Source organism: Phodopus roborovskii, unplaced genomic scaffold, assembly GCF_943737965.1.
Source record: "Phodopus roborovskii unplaced genomic scaffold, PHOROB, whole genome shotgun sequence".
Classification (NCBI taxonomy): domain Eukaryota; kingdom Metazoa; phylum Chordata; class Mammalia; order Rodentia; family Cricetidae; genus Phodopus; species Phodopus roborovskii.
In genome coordinates this window covers 13,031,996-13,051,932 of record NW_026125059.1, presented here as the reverse complement: position 1 = coordinate 13,051,932, position 19,937 = coordinate 13,031,996, and the positions used below count along the sequence as shown (strand labels likewise).

The window sequence follows — 19,937 nt, the reverse complement described above, 5'->3', positions numbered from 1 at the left end:
GATATTCTGTTTATGATCTAACAAATAAAACTTGCCTGAAGATCAGAGTGCAAAGCTAGCCATACTCGTTAGCCATAGAAGCCAGGCAGTAGTGGCACACACCTTTAATCCCAGCATTCAGGAGACAGAGGCAGACAGATTTCTGTTAGTTCAAGGCCACCCTGGGATACAAGAAATTGATCCAGTCTAAAAGAGAAACAGCTCACACAAAGGTGATCCCAGCACTTGGAGTGACACGCCTTCAATCCCAGCACTAAGGAGGTGGAGACAGGAAGAGATATGGCTGGGTAGAGAGAGGAAAATAAGGCGGGAGGAGGCAGGAGCTCAGGGCAGTGTGAGCAACAATTAGTCTGAAGCAGTCTGAGGATGCAGTCTGGAGATGCAGTATGAGGACAGGATCACCGTTTCCATGGGAGCATTGGCGGTGAGAACTCTCTAGTGGCTGGCTGCTTTGCTTCTCTGATCTTCAGCTGTATTCCCAATATCTGTCTCTGGGTTTTTCTTATTAAGACCAGATAGAATTCATGCTACACCCAGGTGTGAAGAAGAGTCAGCAGCTGCAGTGGATTTAGGGTTTAGCATCAGGAGGAACCTTGCATTGCATCCTCAGAGCAGTGCAGAATTTGGGAACAACACCTTCTTTACAGTTCATGCACCGGGGAGGGAGCATCCTGATACACATGATAGTAGAGTCCACCTTAGCTGACTGTAGGGACTCCAGGAGCCTTGACAAGAAACGGGTTGTCTGAGTGGCAGGTGCAGGGCAGCGATGGTAGTATCAGCATTGTGACTGATGTCTCAGTGTTCTGGTGGTCACTGGTCTTAGTTGTTTTGGGGATTTGGAGTAAAAAACAGTGTTCAAAACCTCTACATATCCCAGGCTGACCTCAAACTCCGCATTCCATGTTGCCTCCGCCTCTTGAATAGGGGAATGACAGGAGTGTGTAATCATGCCCTGCCTGGTGTGCACTCTGACTAAAGGGGACATAAAAGCCAAAACCTCACCCAAGCATGTGGCATTCCTCACACTAGGCTCCAGCCTGCCTAGAGGAGAGGACTACAGGGGCAGCCCTGATGAGGAATGTTCCTGAGACAGACCATGGTGCCAATACACTGATACCCGCAGCTCTGGCCCCTGGCCCGCACTTTGCTCTAAGACTTGGTTCTAAAGGAATGGCCCCAGGTCTGTGGTGAGCAGCCAGTGCAGCACCTGCACAAAGCTGCTGTGAGAATTAAGAAGGCTGAGGATGGAACGGGAAAGGAAGACTTGTGCTACAGAGCTGGCGTCATAGAGTAAATGCTCCTCTGTGAAAGGTTAAAGCAGAAGTTATGGCCTCCCTAAAACCAGTCTCTAAGTAAGAAACAGGAGCCCCAGACAGGGTGTCACGGGCTTGTAATCCCAGTGCTGGCAGGCTGAGGCAAGAGGATTGGAGTTAGGTCAGTCTGGGCTATGCTGCAAGCTCCAGACCAGCCTGGTAGGACCCTGCTTCAAAAAGAAATAAATAATACCATGAAAATAAACTGATAAATGGCTCGAAAAACAGACATTCAATAGAGGGAGGTGAAAACCAGGGCTCAGGCAGGAAGTGGCAACATAAAGTTAGCCTGTTAGAGATAGAGTACAAGGAGGGTTCAAAAAATCAAAGTCAAGAAGACCCCACAAAATAAGTCAGTCATGATAGTTCCTAGTTCCTCAGAGGCAGAGGCAGGAGCATCACCATGAGTTCAAGTCCAGACTGGACTACATACTTAGAACCTATCTCAAATAAACATGAATGTACACACTCCATACTAACAAGTACATATACCATGTATCTACACACATACACAGACATATACATACACACATACACATACATACATACACATGCACACATACATACACATATGCACATACAAACATACATATATACACACATACACATATACACATACACTTATACATACATACACTTATACATACATACACACGTACATACATATACACATATACATACACATACACACATACATACACACAAACACATACGCACATACACAGAAACATACATACATGCCCATATTAGCTGTGGAGATATAGAAGAATAGAGCAATGAATAAGGAAGGTTTTTCTATGAGTTTATCTCTAATTCTCTATCAACTACACATTTCAAAATGCATTTTCAAGCATTTTTAAAAATTATTTTTATATGCATTTGTATTTTGCCTGCATATATGTCTGTATGAGGGTGTCAGATCCTCTGGAACTGGAGTTACAGACAGTTGTGAGCTGCCATGTGGGTGCTGGGACTTGAACCCTGGTCTTCTGGCAGAGCAGTCAAATGCTCTTAACCTCTGAGCCATCACTCCAGAGCCCATTTTCAGGCTTTTATCCCCACAGGCTCCCATGCAATGCAAACATCCTGGAATTATGATTCTCAGGAGCTGGAGAGATGGCTCAGTTGTTAAGAACATTGGCTGTTCTTCCAGAAGACCCAGGTTCAATTCCCAGAACCCATATGGCACCTCATAGCTGTCTATAATTCCTGTTCCAGGGAGTATGATGCCCTCATACAGACAAAACACCAATGTGCATAAAATAAAAAATAAATAAATTATTAAAGAATCATGATTCACAATTTGCAGAGGAACAAATGGAGGCTTAGTGTGTTTGGTGGCTCATCCAGGGAATTCCTCAGCACCCCATACCCACCCAAGGCCTCCAGACGCCGGACAGTAAGTAATTCTACTCACTGCAACTTTCATCATTTTCTGGGTGAGACCAGTGAGCACTTGAAATGTAGCTAATGCCACTGAGAAACTGAAATTTTGAATTTCGCTTCTTTAATTTAAGCCTGTGACATGGGGCTACCATATTTGGATGGGCATGCGGTACAGACTTCTCTTTGCTTCCTGTGCTAAAGACCGTTTCCCACTTTTACTACTTCCCAGGTCCCATCTGTATCAATTTCTCCCTAGCTCTGGCCTGGGACATCTTTCTTGCTGTGGCACCTGGACTCAGACTGCCATTCTCCAGGCCTCATTTTCTGGGTCCACTGGCAGTGTTTGTTTTGTTTTGGAGTCAGCTGGTCCTTCAGCAAACTTCCCCTCCACAGCAGAATCTCTGAGCAGAACTAAAGCAAGAAAGCAAAGGAGTTACCCAGAGCAACCCAGAAAGGAAGCCGGGACCATCAGGTGTCTCCTCAACGATCTCCAGGCAAATTCAAAGGAACTGGACTGGGGACCATGTGACCTACAGCTGCTACCACAACCTGCCTTGAGGGGTGAAGGGGAGCCAGCACTTCACAGATGTGTCTGGAAGATGGTGGTGCAGCCATGTGGCTGGCCTGATTTCATGAAACAAGGGGCCTAGAGGCATAAGTGCAATCCATCTGCTGTGAGGCACAGTGAAATTCACACACACACACACACACACACACACACACACACACACACACACACACACACGGGTTTTCCACCTACTATTTATTTGTTTGGTGACCAGGACATAGAACTGTGAGCTCTATGTGTGCTCTCCATGGTCCTGAAAATTTCCCCTGCCTTTCCAGGCCTCAGCTTTTACATCTGTAAGTTGGGGGCTTTAAGACAGAGCAGAACTTTTTAGCACATGGTCCTGGGATCCTCACAATCCATCCATATATCAATATCACCGTCATCATTGAAGGTGTGAGCACTCCTTCAGCATGTCCATTCATTACCACAGGTAGTGACCACCAATTTAAACCACTTTAGGCTGGACATGGTGATACATGCCTGTTAGCCCAGCACTCAGGATGACTGAAGCAGGAAGACAGAGAGTCTGAGCTACAATACAAACAAGCAAACAATCCAGATGAGGTAGGTTCTCTCTTGTTTGTTTTCTGGTCCACAGTTTCCTTTAACAGTGTGAGATTGCACAGAAAAGCTCTTTGAAACATCTCTTGGGAATCCGGGTGCCCTCACACACAGTGGGGCCCACATCTTCACTGAACAGTATAGAGCTAAGAGCAGTACTTTCTGTCCCTAGGAGCCTGTGCTACACTTTACAATTCCCCACCCTTCCCTGTGGCCCTTGACTCTAAGCTACCCTCCAGTGGGGGCACCTCCCCGGCGAAGCATGGTCCTTTCTTCACAGTGCTATCAGAAAAGCAAGTCTGATTTGTACAGGGGCTGTGGCCTTTCTCACACGAGCCCACCACCTACTCCACTGTGCTCTGCCTGTGAGCCTGCATGGCCTGGTTTGTACCATTTCTTTATCCCTGGAGCTGTATCTTCTGACCTAAGCATGGAGCTGAGCAAAGCCCTGTCTGCACAGAACTCAGGGGTGGAAGGAGGAGAGATTATGGACCACAGACCAGCATTCAAGTCCAGCTATAAAGAGGTCTAACCTGAGAGAATCCCAGCGCACAATGCATGAGTAAAGATGAACTCTCTAGAGAGAGGCCTTGGAAGTGAGACTGGATGAGGAGCTGAGGAGAGGCTCGGGCAGCATGCACAAACCTGTCAGAGCTGCCCTTTCTCAGTCACAGCCTCCAGTCTCATCTGGACCTACGCCCCGGGACAGACCTTTGCTCTGGTTCTCACTTGGTAGATTGGTTGAGTTTTTGAGCCAAGGGTCTTGTGGAGCTCATGCTGGCCCCAAACTTACTATGTAGCCATCGTCGGCCATGAACTTCTAATCTCCCTTCTTTTACTTCCTGAGTGCTGGGATTCCAGGCATGCACCCCTGTGTCCTAGAGCACAAATTTTGTACATTCTTCTTCCCCAACCTGCTCTGTGGGGTGCCCTGGGCTCACTCTTGCACGCAAGAGCAGAGTCTGTAATTGGTTACTGTCCTTGATTCAGCTAAAGTCATGCCAGGGCTACCGTGACACACTGGCCAGAGCCGGTCCTTCTCATGGGAAGCATTGTAATCCCTCCACCAAGCCAAAGAAGGTCCAGCTTCAGCGCTTAGGTCGGACCTCGCCACAGGGATTAAAGTCTTTACACAAAGCTTGCAGGGGAGGGGAGAAAATGCCGTGTCAGAAAGTTAATTTTTGAGCTGGGGAATGATTTCCAGGCAGCCCAGGTGACTTTTCCCCCTTGGTCCAGGATGGCCCCTCTGCCCATGAGGGGAAGAGAAGGAAATGGCCAAGGGCAGGGGCTCACAGGACACCAGATCCACACTAAGACCTCCTTTCCTCTGGCCAGCTTCTCTGGGGTCTTTGTCAGGGTGTGTGTGGGCAGTAACCAGGATGGTGGTAAAGAGCCAGGCAACCCTTGGGGTGTCAGGAAGTGGGCCAGCTGCCCACAGTGATGCCTGCTGCCTCCTGAGACTCATGTAGGCTCCAGGAATGCACAGCCACTGTGAGGTCCTGAACTTGGGGCTCCAGCAGGGAAGAAGCCAAGCAGGGCTGGAAGCGTCAGGCTTAGGGACTCAGACTGAGGTGTGTGACCTCGGCCAAGCCACCTCCTTTTCTGAAACTGTTGGCTCACAGATAGCATGGTAACAATGACATCCTATTACCACCATAGGTGACAGGTAGTCCCCAACAAAGCAGGTTTGGGGTCCATGGGGACAGCAGTAGACAGGGAGCTGAAAGGGAGGTAAAAAATCCTGGACCCATAGAAACTTGTGGCTTAAGAGTCCACACCCAATGCCATGGTGCCTGGATTGGAATCCTGCCTCTATCATTTAACGTTTTTCAGGAGAATTTCAACATCCTAGCACAGCTGTTGCGAGGGCTCTCTATACTTGGCAGCCAGGCACAGTGCAGAGTCAGCCACATTCGCACACTACAAATGTGGGGCCACTTCCTGCAGATGACGTCACTTTGTGCACATTCCTTCCCTTTTATGTTAGGTTTGCCCTTCCTGGTGGCCTACACTCTGGAGGCTGAAGCAGGAGGACTGAAAGCTTGAGGCCAGCCTGGGCTACATTGTAACCCCCCTCCTTCTCTCTCTCTCTCTCGGTTTTTTGAGGCAGGGGTTCTCCGTATTGCTTTGGAGCCTGTCCTGGAACTAGCTAGCTCTTGTAGACCAGGCTGGCTTGAACTCACCTGCCTCTGCCTCTGGAGTGCTGGGATTAAGGACATGCACCACCAATGCCCAGCAAGACTTGTGTCTAAAACAAAATCAAACAAAATGAGGTAGGCCTCAGACTCATCCTTCTGATACCTGCAATAGACTCGAGGTCTTTTCTGTGGTGTGGAGGTAATGGCTGGGGTATCATTTAGGCACAGCTGCTGAAGGGAAGGTAATTGCAGTACAGACCACTAGTCTGGGGATAGACCCTGGTCTAGCAATATAAATAATTACCCAAGAGAAACGCAGTCCACCAAGCCGAGAAGCAGCATAGTCAGAGGCTCCCACTTGTAAACAAGGGGCCTGTGAAGGCCTCGGAGGCCCAGAGACAAGGCCAGGAGGCCTCATCCAGTCCTAGGTGCAGACCCCACACCACAGCTCCCAGACTTCAAGAGCTTTGGGGCAAATGTTTATCCCTTCTGAGCCTCCCTGCACCTGTCTGTAAATCTGACTCTCAGGTCCCCCTGTTCCCCCTGTCTGTCTTAGAGAAAGTAGCTAAGCCCCACTGGGCTCTCAAAAGGGGATCCAGGAGGGTCTTGTATGGGGGGGGGGTATGCTGTCCCCTGCCCCCACACAGCAAAGCACTGACCCCTGGACTCATTAGCAGATGTCCCAACAAGTTCAAGCTTCTAGAGCCATTCATTAAAAGTGCTCCTGGGGCAGCTCCCACTCTCTGGCTGCCCAGGCCTCACTAATCATTCACAAGCCAGCAGGCAGTCAGGCACCAGTCAGGAATGGCCCCAGATCAGAAGCCTGACTCAACCCTCAAGCAGACTGTGGCCTTCTGGGAAAGAGGCTGACTCACTGTGTGACCTTGAGCAGCTCCTCCCATCTGTACCTCAGTTTCCCCAACTGTCCCGGAATCCCATCAACTCTAAACATGGGACCAGAAGGTGCATCCCACCCTTAGCAGTCCAGTCCAGTCAGGAAGGTTGACCTGCTCTGGCTTGGGTGAAACCCATCCCCAGTGGGATGACCTTCAAATCCCATCTAGGCTGTTCCATTCTGTGATCAGGGACCCAGGGAGCTAGAGGCAGAAAGGCTAGACATTCAAGGTCATCCTTAGCTACATGGGGAGTTCAAGGCTAGCCTGGGCTACATGAGACCCTGTCTTAAAAACAAAACAAATGAGTGTTGACTTTGTATTCAGAACATTTATCTGAGACCCTGTCTCAAGAACAAAACAAAAGATTGCTTTCTTTGACTTTGTATTCGCTACGTTTCTCCAAGGCACCTGTGTGACTGCTACTGGGTGCAAGTCGGAGCATGATGGACAGGTTTAGTATGCCTTGCATCTGTGCAGAGGTGAGCACGATTAGGAAACTGAGGCTGTGATGATGTGAGGTGAGGATGTGAGGCTGCCACTCAAAGCAGGGCAGGGGCAGATGGGGGGATCTTAGCCCAGCTCTGACACTTCATGGGTCAGATATCAGTGGCTTCCCAGAATGGGGCCACTTGCCTTACCTCAGTGATCTTCCACTGTCCTACCTAGGTACCTGGTCCTGTCCCTGGGACTCTCTAGGCCCCCTTTGACAGGCATCCTCTACTTAACTCACGGCTCTTCCCTGTCCAGGGTTCTGGGCTTTGGGCCACAAATAAGGACAAGAGAGTGACCACTGAGGTTTGTCTCCACACAAGCACTATCTCCTTTGACCTTCCAAGCAACCCACTAGGGCAGATGAGCCTTATTCCAGCTTAGAGGAGAAAGGGGACTCCCTGAGAAGTGAAGAGGAGAGATTAGGAGGGTACAGGGATGAGCCCCGCATCCCATTAAACCGCCAGCCACTGGCTCACTGTCATGCAAATATCTCAGTGCTGCAGAGGGCTGCCCAAGCACCTCTAATAGGCCTTGTTCCTTCAGTTTCTTAGATACACAAACCAATCTTCCCCACATCCTTGCCAGCTGCTCCCCGGGCAGCAGTCTTTCTGTTTTACAGAGGCAGTAACAGGTAACTTTCCCAAGTTCAAACAGCCAGAAAGTGGACGGGCATGACTGGCTCCCACCTGCTGCTGGAGCCCATACCCAAACCGGAAGTGATTCTGCGGGATGCACCAGCTCCCCGGAGACAGACTCTGCTCAGTCCCCAGCAAAAGACCCTCGTTGGCGGCGGAATTGGTTCTACGTGCTCTTCCACTTCCTGGGTGGCTCAGCACGGAGGGTGGGCAGAACCATCTAGAGGTTCCCTCTTGCTGGAAGGAGAGACTGAGACAGGGAGGGCTAGGCCAGAAGCACACTCAGGGTGACTGTCTCAGCCACAGTAGCTCAGTTGCTGAGCTGGATCAACCCCAGCCTGTGGCTCGGGAGTCTGTCTTCAGGCCCACTGTGTGATTCTGGGAAAGAGGGGCCATTGTGCTGAAGTGCAGGTCAAGGCTCAGAGGAGAAAGCAACCCTGGTGGTATGGCTTTTCTATGGCCTGGAGGTGTGGCTTCAGGCCGGTTCTAGAGGGCCACCCCATTGCTCCCAGGCGCTGGGAGGTGAGGTAAAGGGGAATCTGTGCTGGACAGGGCAGGAACATTGGAGAAGGCTACCAGGGGAATGATGAGTCAATCACATGCTAAGCTGGGACTCTGGAAGTGTCTGGGGCTCTCCAGAAGAAGATTTTATGAAGACTGGAATGGACATAGGTAGTGGAGGCAGAGGTGGGAAAGGGAGCTTAGGCTTGGCCGTTGGGTTTAAGCCCTGGCTTTTCAGCCAGCTGTACAATGCTGAGCGTCTCTGTGCTTTGGTTGGTCATGCCATCTGATGAGGGCAGGGTGGCCCCAGCATCTGCCAGGTGCCCTGAGGAAGTAGCCCTGTCTCACACATGTTAGTTCTTTGGTTTCCCTGGAAGTCTGGCTTTGCCATTAGCAAAGCTGGGCCACAGTGGGACCAGCGAGCCTTGGATACTGCTGGCTTCAGAGGGTCATGGGAAGGTAAGTGCTGGGAAGCGTGGGGCAGCCTGGCTCTTCTTGCCCTGAGCATCTCCAGGCTCAAGCCCTCTGTCTTCTGTGGGAGAGGAGCTTTCTCTGCCCCTTTTAACCCCATCTTGCCCTGTGTGGAACCAGAAGCACCGAGGAACCTCTCATGCACCAAGCAGGGCACTCAAGAGAGACACAGAGGCATGGTGGGCTCCTGAGCCACTGTCCACTCTGTTGATGACTTCTGAGGCTTGAACCATGGGGGGGGGGGTGTAAGGTCCTGGGATAATAGTAGAGACCCACCATCTTTCGTCAAACGTCTCAGTCATGAACCCTGAGTGTGCTTCTGGCCCTTCTTGTCTCAGTCTCCCCTTTCAGCAAGAAGGAACCTGCACTCAGATCTGCTGGGCCTCCAAGCTGAGCCACCCAGGGAGGAAGCAGAACCCTTTCAGCTGCAGGTCATTTCATTTCCTCTACCAGAACCTTCCAGTGTGAGGAATACTCCTCAAGGCAGCAGGGCCAACAAAGACTTTTTGACAATAACACCTACAGCCTGGAAGTCAGCCCCAAGTACCAACAGCTGGAACTCTGTGGAAATAAAAAAGTCAGCACACGGAGAAGGAAAACAGCCAACAGAGTTAACAGTCAGCATGGGAGGTTTGCAGAATGGGTGGCAATCTTTACCAGCTCTGCTTCAGGCAGGAGCTAAAGGAGAATTTACAAAGGGGGGGGGTGTGATGAGGTGGTGCACACTAATCCCAGCACTCTGGAGGCAGAGGCAGGCCGATCTCTAAGTTCGAGGCCAACCTGATCTACACAGCTACACAGAGAAACCCTGTCTTGAAAAACCAAAAAAAAAAAAAAAAAAAAAAAACTGAAGGAATTAAATGTTAAGGAAATAAAATTGTCAATCATCAAATGGGCAAATGAAACAAATAGGCAGTTTTCCAAAAGAAAGAAAAAAACACAAATAGCCAATCCCTAATTTTGAAAGTCTTCAATATCCCTAAATCAGCAAAATACAAATGATAGGAAAAGGGGTTTTCTGGGTATATCCCAGGATCAGAATAGCTGGCTCATGCTAGTTCTGTTTAAAATGTTTTGAGGAACCTCCAGGTATGTTTCCATGATGATCCTATGAATTTGTATGCCCACCAACAGTAAATAAGGGTTCCTCTTTCTCCACATTCTCTCCAATATTTTTGTCAGATTTCTTTAGTAGTAGTAGTAGGTGCGTTTAACCACTGGGACCTCTCTCCAGCCCCCCATGCTGTCGTGTTTCTCCACGAAAACCATTGTGACTGGGGTAAGGGGCTAACTCAAAGTAGTTTTAATTTGCCATGAGCCAGCCAGGGCAGCTCAATGAAATGCCTGAACCATTCTATACCCACAAATGGAGTTGTCCTGAACATCGCTGAGCTGGTGTGTGAGTCTTGAGCTGTAGTCCTTAAAGGACTTCTGAGGGCGGGAATGGGCCCTTCCCTGTAGCCTCCTGGGTTCCAGTATTTCCCTTCAGAAGAGCTCGACACATTGACTGCTGAGGCTCCTCTCAGCCCAGCCTACAAATTAAGGTATCCTCAGGAAACTGAGTCCCCACCAGCTGGCTGGCAGAGGCATGCTAGCCTGAAGAGCCCTTCTCCAATGTCTTCATCCTTTGGGTTGCTGCTCACCTGGTGTGGGTTTTAGAGACACACAACATAGATGCTGGCTCCCGAATCTTTCGGGTTAGACAGCCCTTACTAGGCACCTGTTGTCACCAGGCAGTTCCGTTTTCCTGGCAAGTGAGTTTTACTGAGCTACTCTGCAGGGGAGGGAGCTGAGGCTAGAGTGGGAAACAGCTTGTCAGGAGGCTGCATGGCCACATGAATCTCTTCCCAAGCCCCCGGTGCACCTGCACTGGAAGGAGACTCATGGTATGGCATGCTGTGTCTTCAGGGTCTGGGGGGTATCAGAACCCTTGGCTCATCAGTGCAGAGAGCACCATCCCGGGAGGCTGGGTCAGGACACTTGATCTAGCCCCCTGCTGCGTCACCAGGAACCGTGTGGGCCTGTTTACACACCTGGCAGAAGTATGGAGAAATGGAAAGCTGGCCAGGCCTCAGAGGACTACGGCCGAGGCCCAGAGCTAGGGGTGCCCACAAGGGATGGGAGGCTGGCCACCTTGAGGAGGACTCCTACGTTGCTCTGGAGTTCCCCACTGAGGAGCCCAGGACCGCTTCCCTCTGCCCCCTGACCTCAGTCTCCCAGCTGAAGAAGCAGGAGCAGTTGTTTTCAGTTCAGATGTGCCACAATCCAGATGTGGGCAGGGGTTTGACGAGGTAAACACTTTCTGAAACTAGGACCTGAGTTTACACCCAAGCTTGCCCACTCTGCTGTTGCCAAGTGCCCTGCATGAATCAGGCAAAGTTCAAGACCTTAGGGACACAGGGAACCAGAGCAGATGAAGCTTTGCTCTGATGCTACGCACACCCCAGGGTGAGAGGGCACTGAACAAAGCAACAGACCTGTGCATGACTCCATGCAGACAACGAAGCGGAGTAGCTTTGGAGGGTGAGTGGGCCAGGATCTTTCAAAGTGGTCATCCAGGAGGACTGCCCGGAGGTGGTGCCCTTGGGCCTAAGACCTCAATAACCACAGACACCCAGCTGCAGCAGATTGGGGGCGGTTCCAGGGCAGAGTGGGTGCAAATGTCCTGAAGCAGGCACAGCTGGGCAGGCATGAAGAACCAGCAGGCTTCAAATGGACAGAAGATAGTAAGAGAATCGAGGGCAGGAGAGTTCTGGTCATGTTTTCTAGTTTCTGTACCTGATCGTCTGACACTGGCAGGGGCTGCGCCACCCAAGACACCTGGATTCCTAGAGATAAGGGGTCTGCAGCATTGCCCACACAGCAAAGTAACCACTGTAGAGCCCACACTCCAGCCTCCTGCTCAGAGGGACTCCAACTCCACCTCCCTAAGTCACTCTAGGACTAGACACCATCTGGGGACAGCCTTGTGTCCCCAGAGCCCACTGAGGTCCTCCCAGCAGCCAGCCTTGACCTGCAGCCCTGCCTCAGCTTCTGGTCCCATGAATGAGGCACCAACTGCCCTTCTTCCCTCCCTCTGCCTCCTGCAGGCCCTAGACTTCCGGGTGCCCTTGGCGACATGGTGGCTTACTCCTGTTTCTAGGCACCCATGAGTGTGACACGCTTCTTCCTCTGCCACAGTCACCATGTATCTAGGACCTCACTGATAAATCCAGGCATCATGAGGAGAGGTGGCAGGTAGATGATAGCCAGATACAGGGCAGGACCCAAAAGTGACTCAAGGCCTCTGCTAATGTTCACATTGCTCTACTGCCTTGAGTGGAGGCTGCCTTTTCTGACATCACAGGATCCATTCCATTGAAAATAAAGCCACGCACATAGTAGGCTCTCAGCCAGACTCAGAGTAGGTGCGCAGCCACTGTGGCTTCTGCCAGCTCCTACTCTCTGGGGTCAAGGTGCCCTGAAGCTTAGTGTGGGGCAGTTGGAGACCCTCTTCCCTGCCCCTCCCGGCATTGACCTGCCCCTGCTCCATCCAGGCCAGGAACAATCGATGAGACAGATGTTTTCTGGCTTGCCAGCCTGACCCAAGGTGAGAGCACTGTGGTACATAAGGCAAAGGCCTGGGGGACAAACAAAACTGCTCAGCCTGGGAAGTGCCCTGCAGCAGTCATCAGCCAGCACTCAGAATCAGGCCCCGGGATCTGCATGGGGCGGGCAGAGAGGACCCTGGGAGCTCAGGGGCTCCTCTCCAGGGTCACCGGAGGATTTGTGAGTAGTGCACCAGGAGCCAGCGAGTGCTTGGCTGGTTACCAGCATTCCTTTGTTCTCTTATGCAACATGTATTTGCTGAGTGTCTACTACACGTCGGGCCCTACGCTGGGCCGGACTGTGAGGCCATAGGGACAGGGAACCCTGCCCTCATGGGGCTGGCCTGCCTTGGGGAATTGTGGATGGCAATCCAGCAGATGCATCTGATGATAAAGAGTTGTGAGGGAGAGGGACAGAGAATAGAGCAAGGGGTGTGTAGCTTTCTTTTTCTCTTTTAGACGGGACCTGAAGGTGGGGGTGGTGAAACCCTTGGCGGAGGTGAGCCACGTGGGTGAAGTGAGGGAGTCAACCTCGAAGGCTCCTCAGGAAGAGGTGGTTCAGATAGAGGGAAGAACACTGCAAAGAGCCTGGGATGAGAGCCAGTTCTGAGGCCACCTTCTTCCCCTTAGTTTCTGCCATCATGTCACCTTGAAGCTCCAATACCACCTGGTCCATCCTATATGACTTATGAGATAATGGCCCACCTAGATAATGGGCAACGGTGTCCCCTTCAGTGTGCCGCCTCTGTGAAGTCCCATTCCCATACAACACACAAGGGCTTTGGGCCCCACCATCTTTGGTAACCATTGTTCAGAGACTTCCTGAAGTTAAGAGCCACCAACCATCATGTGGTGGTCCCTACATTTTCATAGGAGGACAGTGAGCAGCTGGGGCCCCCAGCACTGTCACAGCCGCCCAGCAGGGCAAGAGCCCAGGCTGAGTCCAGCAGATGAGGTACAAAAGGTCAACACAGAAGACTGGACAGGACACAGAGGCTTGAAGCTGACTGGCTGTTCCCGTGTCAACTCTTTCTTCCCTCCTGTCACTTCTAAAGCCAAGTCTGCTCCTGGTGCTGGCGTACCCTGCCATATACCCTAATGACTTGGCACCTCGAGACACCCGTCTCAGGCCCTGGGCTTCAGGGAGGCACTGTGTGGCCTGGATCACCAGGCCCTGAGTCTGTGCATGCGTTGTTGCCTGTCATTCAGTCATCACAGTCCTGGATTTTCATACACAGGCCCCACACAAAGGCCGCCCTGTAAGTAGGTGTGTCTAAGTCTTCTAGAAAGGGGAGGGGGCAGCCTGTAATTCTTCTAAAGAGTAAACAAGAGGAATGTGATCAAGTAAATAGCAGAGTCAGGCAGGAAGGTGCCTGCTGGGGTGGTAGTTACAGCAGGAGGTAAAGTCAGACCCCGTTCCTAGCATTCCAAGATTCAAAGTGTGTGTATGTGTATGTGTATGTGTGTGTGTGTGTGTCTATGTGTGTGTGTCTATGTGTGTGTGTGTGTGTGTGTCTGTGTGTGTATGTCTGTGTTTGTGTCTATGTGTGTGTGTCTGTGTGTGTGTGTCTATGTGTGTGTCTGTGTGTGTGTCTATGTGTGTGTGTCTGTGTGTGTTTACGTGTGTGTGTCTGTGTGTGTCTATGTGTGTGTGTCTGTGTGTGTCTATGTGTGTGTGTGTCTATGTGTGTCTATGTGTGTGTGTCTGTGTGTGTATGTGTGTGTCTATGTGTGTGTGTGTGTCTATGTGTGTGTGTGTCTGTGTGTGTGTGTGCGTCTGTGTCTGTGTGTGTATGTGTGTGTCTGTGTGTGTGTCTATGTGTGTGTGTATGTGTGTGTGTGTTTGTAGGTGTCTGTGTGTGTCTATGTGTGTTCACGTATAAGCAGCATGTGTGACACGTGCACACATGTCAGCTCACCTGCAGGACAACCTTTGGTGCCATCCTCAGGAGGGCTGGCCACCTCCTTGAGGCAGTCTTTCACTGGCCTGGCTGGCCAGTGAGTCCCAGGGAATCCCCCTGTCTCTGACTCCCACAGTGAGGGGCCACGGGTGTGCACAATCATGTTCACATTTTCTCATGCTTTCTGGGGATTGAACTCAGGTCCCCACACTTCCAAGGTGACAGCTTTATGATCTGAGCTGTCTGCCCCACCCGCCATGCCCAGCCCTTCCTCGGCTTCAGTGAAATGCTGTAAGTGGAGAGCACTCAGCAAGGCCTGGACACAGAAGGTGTTGACCCACAGGGCTGGACTCCTGTTTTCCCAAGAATCCCCACCAAGGTCTTGCACAATCTGGTCACCTTGTCTTCTAATTCCCAGGGCCAAAAGACAAGGGACATTCACTAGGGTGGTGCTCAGTAGCTGTGTGATATCAGGAAGGCGACAACTTCCCTGTCTCATCTCCTCATCTGTGAAGATAAGAGTGGCCATCATACTTGCTTCTTAAGACTGTGGGAGGGAAATGAGCTGTGCTATGATGGTCAAGCTCAGGTGGGAAGGGGCGATAGCTGCCCATAATTATGACAATGTACACCCCATTTGTGTATAACCCTGCATTGCCTCTGTGCCTTGCCTGAATTCTACTCACAGCCCATTGAGATGAGGAGCCCCTTGATTACCAAGAAAGAAACCGAGGCTCAGAAACTCAGCCCTTGAGCCAGGAGACATCCCCCTCTATTCCTTCATTTCAGAGTCTCTATTCTTGTATCACTTATTCTTCTCTGAGCCTCAGTTTTCCTCATCTGAAAATGGGAGCGCTAACACTCTTGAATGTTAAATGTAAAAAAAAAAAAAAAAAAAATCACAAATTCCCACACTTCCACAGTTGTTATGTCATGGGGCCCAAAGCATAAGTGGCCCTGCTGAAAGAGAAGCCCAGAGGAGCTTCCCTGTTTAAATTCCCTAAACAGGGAAGTAAAAGCCTTCTGTGGCCTCCCATTAGCATTAAGAACAAGCCAACCCCCCCAAAAAGGTGGGGGTATTTCTAAACTTGCAGATGAACGACCACCCTCTAAAGAAGTCTCTCCAGAAACACCCATGGGCAAATTTTAAAGTGTGTGTGGTGGGGGGCGTCCCCTGGGGGATCCTGCTGTACCCCTAAGGCTCAGTTTAGCCTCCATTGCAGATTGCTCAGTGCTCAACTTGTGCAACATTCTGTAGCTGTGCCCCCTGGAACGTCCCCAGCCATCCTTCCTCAGAGCATCCTCAGAGTAACCCACTGGTGCAGAACTCCCAGAGGCCAGAGGACCAGAGCAGCTGTTTGTTCCTTGATGGGAACCAGAGGGAAGGAAGTAAGCAGACAGGCTGGCATTGATCTGAAAACATGTTATGACGGTTCCAGCCACGCTCATCTGGGGCGACCTGTACACTTCTACCTCCTGAGATGGCCACTGGTGGAAAACATGCAGGGTCTTGGCTTCCAGCGTTGCTAGCAAGCCCCTTGGGTCCTGGAAAAAGATCCCCCAGGTTCTGGGAATTCTAGGCCTCAGCTTGGCTTGCTCCATTCCTCTCAGCTCAGACCTTCCGTCCCAGTCTAAGAAATAATGCCAGGAGCTTCTCTGTTCCCGACCCCAGCTTCTCACAGCTGACCAGCTCCATCTGGACCCATGACTCATAGCACATCAGGAATATGTGGCCCGGGGTGATCACAGAGGTCGACCCACGGCTGAGCTGGGGCAGCTCCGTTCTTCCACAATACACCAAATGGCAGGCTAGACCTTCTGAGTTTCTTCCCTTGACTGGCACCTGCCACTCTCAAGCATTTCCAGGCCACATTTGTCCAATGCCACCTGAATGGTGGCCTCAGCATGCCTAGGCTTAGAGACTTCCAGGAGGTCGTCTGATGAAGAGGGAAAGGGGGAAGATGCTACAGATGCCCTGAGCTTTGGTTAGCATTATCAGATTGGCCCATCAGCCTTGGGGAGGCCGTGCCTACACTGTCTGCAAGCTACAAACCCAGCATCAGCAATAAAAAGAGAAGCTGTCCATGGAATCACACTTCACATCTGGCAAAGAGTAGAACAGGCTAGCCCTTTCCAGACAGGGCTTGAGGAAAACTAAGTAAAACACTCTGAATACACAGGGGTCAAGCCTCCTCGCCCAAGCTGACCCACCTGCCCCCCAAGAGGAGGCCCTTTCCTGCCAGTCACTTAGAGGCAGTGATGTCTAGGGCCATATAGAGTTCTCACCAGGGAGCCACCAACAAGGTCCTTGCTGAATAACTAAGGTGCCAAGTCCAATGTGCACAGCCCTACTAGACATGCGTGACCTCTGACGCTGCCACAAGATGTCATCTACACACACTTGAGAACCCACCACTAAGTTACCCAAAAATTAAAATATAAAAATCTCACGACGCCTTAAATTTGAGGTTTGTGTTGGGCCTTGCTGAGCCTTCAGCTCCATACTTGTCACATATGAAGGCAAACCAGTCACTTCCCTGGTAAAGTGGACAGTGTAGGAGGAGACTGCTGCAAACCTAGCCTGAGATCCTTTCCCATCGGGCTGGCCAGTCCATCATACTCCCCGCTGTCTACTTGTCCAACACAGGGTCAGGTGGCTGTGGCCGTCCCATTCAGTTAAAATCAGGGTGGGAATGTCTTTTCTCTTGGTGAGACTTCCTCGGAGCCCCATACTGGTGGATCTTCTCATAGGCTTATGGTTTCGTTTTGGGGGCAGAACTCACATCAACTATGGGACCCTTCATCTCCTATATGTGCATCACCCCTATCCAGACCTCTGCTGGCCCTAAGACCAGCATCCCAGCGTGACCTTCCGTCTTTCCCCCAGCCAGTTGCACCAGCCTCAACCAGCCTCCCATTGGTCCCCAAAGGCAAAGAGAAGATGACCCCATTTTAAAGCCAAGGAAAGGGAGACCCGGAGAAGGAAGGAGGGTGGGGAGCCCTTAGCCATAGATTCGTCTTGGCAAGGATGACCTAGTCCTTCTGAGGTCATTTATTTGCTCTCTTCAATGTCAACAGGCTCTGATGGGCTGGAGAAGTGAGCACTAAAGAGCTCGCTGTACTCGGCCTGGGGTCACTGTTCCTTGTCAGGCATGCTGGAGGCCTTCTGCAGGCCGCTCCTGGGGTTCAGCTGCTTACCCGTGGGTGTCACGTATTAAATGACACCTCCAGCTCTCCTTTACTTTGTGGAAATTGACTAGTACCCTCAGTACTTTATTGTAGTGGCCAAGTACCTTCTGGAACAGGAGCCCTAGTGTGATGGGCCTCGCATCCTCTGGGTACCCAGGCTGGAGCCTTCCCTCCAAGATCAGCAAAGCCCTGAGTGTCAGCACTCCGGTCCTCACCCTGAGAGTGCCCCTTGTTATCTCCAAGCCTTAGTTGTCCCAGCTTGAGCGGGACAACTCTGATGTGATTTTTCAGAGGTGAGGCCTCCTCTAGGAAGAGCTCAGCAAGGTGTCGGTCTCCAACCATTGGGCAACTTGGTACAGAGCGAAAGCAGCCAGCACACATTAAGCGCTTACTATATATACACCAGGCTAGTTCTAAGACACCGACATATATCGCCTCTTTCATATTCACCGTGCGCCAGTGTTGCCTTATCACATCCCCATTTTTTAGATAGGGGTAAGTAAGCCAAAGTTCAGAGAGGTTAAGTGACTGGCGGCGGGTCACTCAGTTGTCATTGGGAAAGACGGTGGAGGGAGATGCCCCAGTAGCACCAAACAAGCAGTTAGAGGTCAAAATCTAGAATTCCTTTAGAAGTAGAGAAAGTCGAAGGGCGGGGAGAGGCAAGGAAGGGAGCAGAGGGGCCGGTGCTCCTAGTGGGAGGCAGGCTCAAAGGGGAGGGTCTCGGCCCGGGGCCACCGTACCTTGGGCGGCAGGGCGAAGAGTATAGGCAGCAGAGCCAGCGGCACCAGCACCAGCACCAGCAGGCGCCGCGCGCTCCACACCTTCTTGGCCAGCGCCGCCAGCGCCGCCATCCGCGCGATCGCCGAAGACCGGGCGGTCCGACTGCCCCTCAGCGGCGGGCAGGGACCTAAAGCCCCAGGGGCGGGGAGGAGTCCCGAGGAACCGCCCCGGGCCGCGCCTCCTGGGCGGCAGAGTCCGGGACAAGGAGCAGGGAAGGGGCCCCAGACCCCCACCCCCACCCCTGCGCAGACCCGCACCACGCTGGGCGCTCTGGACTCACGTGGGAAATGGGGCAAAGGCCTGGTGGGGCTGAAGGTCTCAGCACTGTCACACCAGTTCAGACCCTTCGAGACAGACCACGCTGGGCTGCCGTGACCCACAAATGGCATCGAGTGACCATGGTTGCAGCCTTTTCCAGACTTGGAGGTTAGTGTGGAGTTTAAATGAGATAGTGCTTCGTGCAAAGGGCCCAGTCACCTGTGTGTGGGAGCGACAGCAGTGACAGCCTGTTTGGTTATGTGCTTTTGAGACAGGCTCTCATTTAGTCCGGGCTGGCCTCCATCTCTCTATGCATCTGAGGACGACCTCTAGCTCCCATCCTCCTGCCTCTACTTCTGAGTGTTGGTATTATGGAAGCGTGCCAACACCCCGCGTTACATATGGAGTATGGAGATCTGTTGGAACCCCAGAAGGGCAGCTGCTGGGTCAGCTTATGATCCAACCTCTACTATTTTAAGAAGCCGGGGAATCTTTCCTCTGACTCTGCACTTTACGTTCCCGCCAGCAGCTCATGGGCCTGTTTCTCTACACCCTCCTGGGATGCTGTGTGTGCAACTTCGGATCGCCGGACTCTTCTGTTTCTCCCGAGGTGCTAGGAAGGGACCCAAGGCCTACCACATGCAAAGCAAGAAGCATGAGGCCTGGCTCTGCGCTGTACACTGAGCAGGTCCTTCACTCTCCCTGGGAGTATGGCATGTTTCCCCAGTGGCTACTGTCACCGGGTGCCTTGTCCTGGCTGCTGGGCATCTGTGGAGAAAGGGCCTTGTTGGGAAGTTTCTTGCTTTTTTTTTTTTTTTTTTTTTTGGTCCACAACAGCATTGGATATACACAGCTTATAGTCTATAGGTATCGTCACATTACCTGTTCCTGTAAAATGTGAAAACTTTGTCTATCCATGTGCTCCTTTCCTCATCCATCTCTAACACTGCCGCTATTCTGCATACATTAGGAAGCCGGGAAGAGCCTATCTTTGCCTCAGCTTCAGACTTAGAAAACTCCAGGTCTTAATAACATGGCTGACTTCAATATACCCACATTAATTTAACATTCTCTCAAGCAAGGTAGAAGGTGACAAGGAACACCAATGCTGACTTCTGACTACATGTACTGTGGTTCACGAATGCCCACACTCACACGCACACACGCGCGTGTGTGCACACACACACACACACCTATGCACATATGCAGAGATTAAAAATATATAGGATGGCTCAGCAAGTAGAGGCAACTCCAA

At 51.4% G+C, this 19,937-nt stretch overlaps 1 protein-coding gene across 1 annotated transcript in view; it reads right to left on the bottom strand.

Annotated features, from left to right (window-relative positions):
- Nucleotides 1-18,552, bottom strand: part of Slc13a3 (solute carrier family 13 member 3) — a 68,000-nt gene extending 49,448 nt beyond the window's left edge. The window contains exon 1 of the mRNA XM_051186209.1: nt 18,385-18,552. Within this exon, the coding sequence (XP_051042166.1) occupies nt 18,385-18,495 (111 nt within the window). The 5' untranslated portion in view covers nt 18,496-18,552. The remainder of the gene's footprint in view (nt 1-18,384) is intronic.
- Between the last annotated feature and the right edge of the window lie 1,385 nt (nt 18,553-19,937).